The 6,000-nt window shown below is 40.3% G+C and overlaps 1 protein-coding gene across 2 annotated transcripts in view; it reads left to right on the forward strand.

Annotated features, from left to right (window-relative positions):
• LOC124113803 (palmitoyltransferase ZDHHC5-A-like) overlaps positions 1–4,518 on the forward strand; it is a 29,234-nt gene extending 24,716 nt beyond the window's left edge. For both annotated transcript variants that reach the window (XM_048381337.1, XM_048381338.1), the window contains exon 8: positions 853–4,518. In XM_048381337.1, coding sequence (XP_048237294.1) covers positions 853–1,797 — 945 coding nt within the window. In that variant the 3' untranslated portion in view covers positions 1,798–4,518. The remainder of the gene's footprint in view (positions 1–852) is intronic.
• The last annotated feature ends 1,482 nt before the right edge of the window (positions 4,519–6,000 follow it).

The raw sequence follows: 6,000 nt of genomic DNA on the forward strand, positions 1-6,000 counted from the left end.
AAACCAATATTGACGCTTTGGTATTTTATGTGTTCTTCCATGTTTTAATATGCCAATAAATTGATAGAAATCAATGTGGCTCTGTTGTCGAGGTAATCGATAGGTATCATAGAATCATCAGGACTCGATTTAGCCTTATAAAACCTGCACCAGTGCATCCTATTGTGTAATTCATGACACATGACACATGACACAGTCATCAGAGATCTTAGATTTTCCTCATTTATACTAGTTTATGCATCTGTGTTTCAACTTTGATAATACATTTATGAGATCAGGGTGCAACCTGGTTTAGTCTGGTGCAACTAGCTATCATGACAACATGCCCCTGGTGCAGGTTAAATCGAGTTCCTTAAATTGAGCCCTGATTATAAATTCCACCATGATCGCTATTTGCCATGACTGATTATTATCAATATTGTCTTTGGAAATGTGCAGTGTTCTATACATGCTGTAAGCACACTTTTGAAATCTTTACAAGCCATGGACCAGTATGCTAGGGTATATTTCCAATGCTGTATTACACAAATGTTTACAAAAATAATTTCTTCAAGATGAGTGAACATTTGGGACTCCAAATTAACAATGTTAATGGAGTTAGACACAATTTTATGGATAACAACTTCTTTAATACTGTGAAAAGTTGTTATCCATAAAATTGTGTCTACCTTGTTATCCGTCAACTTCTAAGTAATGCCTATCAAACAATTTTAATGGAGTTTGAAAGAAATTCAAATGAGATTGAGATCTCAAATAATGTAATAGTTGTAAAACCCTTGACTTAAAGTACTTTGTAAGTGCTCACAATATTGTATAATGTGTCCATTGATATTATTTTTGTATTTCTTGTAGTTGCGTTATCCTTCCAACTGGGAAGACGAGGACTATAAGGGCAGCCAGTCTTTGGACTGTGAGCCCTCACCTCCCTCCACAAAGAAGACTGCATCCTACACGAACCTGTTCGACACCTCTCAGCCAACAGCAGTGGGGGCATCCTTCCAAGCCAGCCAGCCCAACCATGTTAAGAGGGAATCACCAAGGATGCAACGAAACCGAAATCTGTACGAACGCTCCCCACAACGGACGAGACACGCCCCTCCTGTTGTGGACTCGTATCCTCGCGTTGATCCCCATCCCCGTGGTGATCAGCCACACCATAATCATCAGTATCCTCGTGTTGAGCAACAGCCTCGTGATACCCACCCACGGGGAGAAGGTCGACCACAGGGCTTGCCGGAGCGTAGCCGTGCTCCGATAGCAACGATTGAAGAGACTAGTATAAACACACCTATCACTCCTCCATCCACCAGCATCAACAGCCCTGGTATGGAGAGGATACCTTTGGGTTATCGTAAATACATGGATAAGGCTGTCAGCAACAGTCCCAAAACTTATAAATATCCACGCAGTCATTCCATTTCGCCGCCTCGTGAGTTTTATCCCTCTGTGGTGAACACAAGTCAAAATAATCGTCCCTATGTGGAGTATAATAATGTAGCATATCAGCAGAGGACTAATCATCCAACAGGGGGCGTGACAAGCCACCCGCCAAATATTATCAACAATCACCCCCAGCCGGGCATTTCCGGCACAAGGACTCCGAGCAACTCTCAAATGGGTGCTATCCGGTCAGAGGCCAGTAGTGGGCCCCATCGACCATTGTCTTTTGTTCGAGCTCTTGAAGTGAGTAAGGCTGTCGAGAGTCGGGAACAGGTACAAAGGGGAGATAACCCTCGACAGCAGCGCAATGAGAACAGCCGCAGCCTGTATGATTCCTCCTATGAAGTGTCCGTCTAAAGCTTGTTGTTTTTCGCCAGTAGGTGTGTCAATTGTGCATTGTTGCGACCAAGCTCCTGAAATGACATTTTTACAGTAAATGGTGTCAGTCTTGGCGGGATTGGAGGCAAACTCTTACAAACCAGTACCAAAGGGAGATAAGCCACACTCATATTTTATTGTTTCTGTGCATCTGCAGTATTTTACTCTTGGTGGAAGACAGTGTTTACATAGAAGAGCTAAAAGCATGCCTTTTTTTTGAGTGCTGTGAGTTGCTGATTATGTGTTATCTCCCTTGGGTTATTCTCAGGATTTGAATCTGTGAAAGCTTTCAAGCAAGCACAGGGCATACAAAGGATACTGAGGGTTCAGCTGGCTTAACCCTTTGTGGTTTCAGTAACTTTGTGACAGTAGGATGGGTTAATATTGTCATGGTAACTTACTTTTGTGATATTTCTGTGAATGAGGAACATACTGCTGTTTTCTCTTAATATCTCTGTGGGAGCTTTACACATCGTCTTGGACCAATGGCACCAGTAATCATTTAAGAAATGCCTAGACTGGACTTGTTTGAGCCGATATAATATGACTTCAAAATTTAGCTGGAAATCCATGGGTCACAAAACCCAAGTGTTGAATGTTAGAGATTAAGGAATCCCTAGATTTAAATTCTATTGCAGCAAACTTCAAGAAACCAGGACCCCTTTAGTTTTGAACTCTGTAATTGTAATGTCATGGAGCGGGGTTGAGATACTGTGCATTCCCTACTCTGCCGAAGACCTGTGTTCACCTAGGTAGGCAGAAGGGGAAGACCTACAGTGAGGTCTACACTGACAGGGCTGTACACATACAGTATAAGATCTTACTCGCTTACCCCAATGTTCCTTTACAGATGTTACAGCTTAGCAGGGTTTGAATTTAAACATGAAAATCTAGGGGTCCTCATCCTGATTTATGATAAGAGGTAAAGGGGTCTTCAGATTCAAGGGCAGTCGGGTAGCCTAGTGGTTAAAGCGTTTGCTCGTCTCGTGAAGACCCGGGTTTGATTCCCAACATGGGTACAATGTGTGAAGCCCTTTTCTGGTGTCCCCCGCCGTGAAATTGCTGGAATATTGCTAAAAGCGGCGTAAAACCATACTCACTTCAGATTCAAATACCGTAGCATGCATGTCATCTTCTCCCAATTGTGTGGATCGATGCTCATGATGTCAATCACTGGATTGTCTGGTCCAGACTCGATTATTTACAGACCACCGTCATATAGCTGGAATATTGCTGAGTGCAGCGTTAAACAAAACAAACAAATACCGTGGCAAAAAGCCCGAAGGTGCCCTGGACCCCCTTTATTTAGGACAGTGCTCAGCATAATTACTATCAATACTATTTGTAGTTGTCCAGGTTGCGAAAATGATAAGAAAACTTGTAATGTTAGTGAAACATGTTTGGGCAAATACTGGGGTAGGCATTTAAAAATATTTTTTTAGTTTTTGAATTGTTGGTTCATAATCAATTCTTCATGGGCTTGTATACACAGTGTTCCTCAAACTCCCGTGAATATATTTGACAGCTATGCTGTGCAGTGGTGACACATGTCTATATTAAGTCAGTTTATGAAATAGGGCTGGACTGATCACTTACCGTATTCGACGTAATAAACGCCCCGCTCTAATAAGCGCCCACGCCTATATTTGCTAATATATTTGCTAGTGAACAATCCCACTTGGCACCCCTTCTGATTGATCAATGTACACAAGACTTATTTTTTCACGAATAATACGCACTCGTGTGTTATATGCACCCTTTATTACGGGCAATTCAATTCTGGAAAAATATATCTGTCGTATATAAACATTTCAGGCTGTCTAATAAGAGCCCCCTATTTCTAATTTTGAGAGCGCCCCGGGCGCTTATTACGTCGAAATACGGTATGTCAAATTGGACCTCATCCAAGCACCTTACCATTGCCCGACATTGAGATGTGTAAAACCAATGTTATGACAGTGCAACAGGATTTGACATCTGGGATGTTTCTATGACCTGACAGGAATTTGTTAAGGAATGCATTTTTCTCCACCAGTTTTCCTGTGTAAAAAGACATGTTTCTTTTCAGATTCAATGTCAGCGTCATTTCATGTCTGCTTCTCCGTTTATCATGGTTTAGCCATCTTTGTTATTTACCATTGTTATCTGAGTGTTGATGGGTAGAGTTCTCATAGGCTCCCCTCTCACTCAAAGCAGCTAGAGACTTGTTGAAAATATCTCTACACCACCTCGATGCAGTGTATTCAGGTGATGGAGGAATATTGTGTATACAAGCCAGTGAAGTATTGACTATCAGTTGGTTAGCTATTTATTGAGTCTGAGCTGTTACATGACATCTGCAACGCATGTTTTCTGTAAAAGGGGACCATGCTTATCGTAAGAGGCGAGTAAAGGGATCGGGTGGTCAGACTCGCCGACTTGGTTGATGCATGTCATTGTATCCCAATTGTGTAGATCAATGCTCATGATGTCAATCACTAGATTGTCTGGTCCAGACTCGGTTATTTACAGACAGCTGTCATATTGCTGAAATATTGCTGTGTGAGGCATTAAACAACAAACAAACAAAACAGACCACCGTCATATAGCTGGAATATTGCTATGTGTGGTGTTTAACAACAAACTAACAAACAAACAAACAAAAGATGTCATCCGCCGTTGGACTCGCACAATACGTTTCAGTTGGATCGCATGTTCTCAGTGTTAAGACCTGATGCTGAAAGTAAAAAAAGTAGGTTAGCTGTTAACTGGCTGATAAACTAAGAGCAGACAGTCTCTATACAAATTCAAATTCTTTAGTGACTCCTTTATATAGCTCATCAGTGCAATTACATAATGATAAAGTCAAAGCAAAACGTAATACAGTTGTACAGAGTTGTGAGATTTCACTTCTTGGTATGTCCTATAGAGATATTTCCTAAATTACACAATTGTGTGACATTCAGTATTCTAAATAACTGTTTATTTATAGTCGGATGACTTCTTCAATAGTACGGCTTGGTAAACAGTATCCAAAGGTTTATAATACACGGGGCAAATAAATATAAAATGAAATTCATCCTCTACATAATGTATACAAGATGGACATGCCCTGGAACTAACTTCAAATTGTTGATGACTTCCAGTTTTGAATGCTAATTTATGCATTGATAGTCTAAATTTAGTGATACATTATCTATAGTATACTGGTATTTGTTTTTTTAAATGATTTTTTGAACTAAAAGATTTGCACACTAACATGCAGTTGTACAGGGCCTATTTGGGATAACAGCCTCAAACATGCACTACAGGTACCTCCATGAGTGAGGACAAGGATTTAATGGGGATCCCTGCAAAGATGGAGTGAGATCAGTGTGTTATCATGTCCCTGTTATCTTGGTCCCATATGATGTCATCTTGTTTGTGAAAGGCTGTGTCTGTGCTTTGTGTCAAAAGAGACTTCCCATGATTGTCTCTTGTTTAAGACTTCAATGCATAGCCAGGAGTTTAAACTGTTGAAATTATGCCGAATGGTGAGAACTTGTAAGAAGGTTTTGAAAACTCATCACAAAGTGTACCTTGAGAATAGGCAAATTGTTACTGACATTTTGATTGTTGATAATTAAGAATATTCACTGTCACTGTTTCTGAGAGCAGTTTCCTAACACAATGTCATGTTGCACTTTGACCACCAGCCAGAAGCTTCAGGGTAGTAATAGAAAGACAATAAACAGGTGTGGAAATTGCGTTAAAATAGTCCGTCTTTTATGATGTCTTAAGGTCAGTGCTGATAAATTCTGGCTTGAAGACAGAAGGTTTCTCACAGACTGAACATGTACAATGATCCCACTGCCATTGTTGTTATGACTGTTTTTAAAAAAAAATTACAATTTATGTTCAATAATGTTTTCAGAATAGTCTCCAGATAAGGATCATCGATAGCAGTGTTGGTTCAGGAGTAGATTGTAATATCCTGTAACCATAGCAACAGAAGCAGATATTTCTAGAAGCTTAGGCCATGATGCTAGATGCTGAAGTTGCAAGAGGCAAAATGTATTAATTTTTATAGTAGATGTTTTTAAGGGTAGGAACTTGATGTCCATGCTTCAGGTTGGCTCAACATAAGGGTGTGATTAAAGTTATGGTTTGGTAGCAGATACCAAATAATTAATATGGTATTCTTTCTGGCAGCAAAACTCATTT

The sequence above is a fragment of the Haliotis rufescens genome, unplaced genomic scaffold (assembly GCF_023055435.1).
Source record: "Haliotis rufescens isolate VD_foot unplaced genomic scaffold, xgHalRufe1.0.p SCAF_38, whole genome shotgun sequence".
NCBI lineage: Eukaryota > Metazoa > Mollusca > Gastropoda > Lepetellida > Haliotidae > Haliotis > Haliotis rufescens.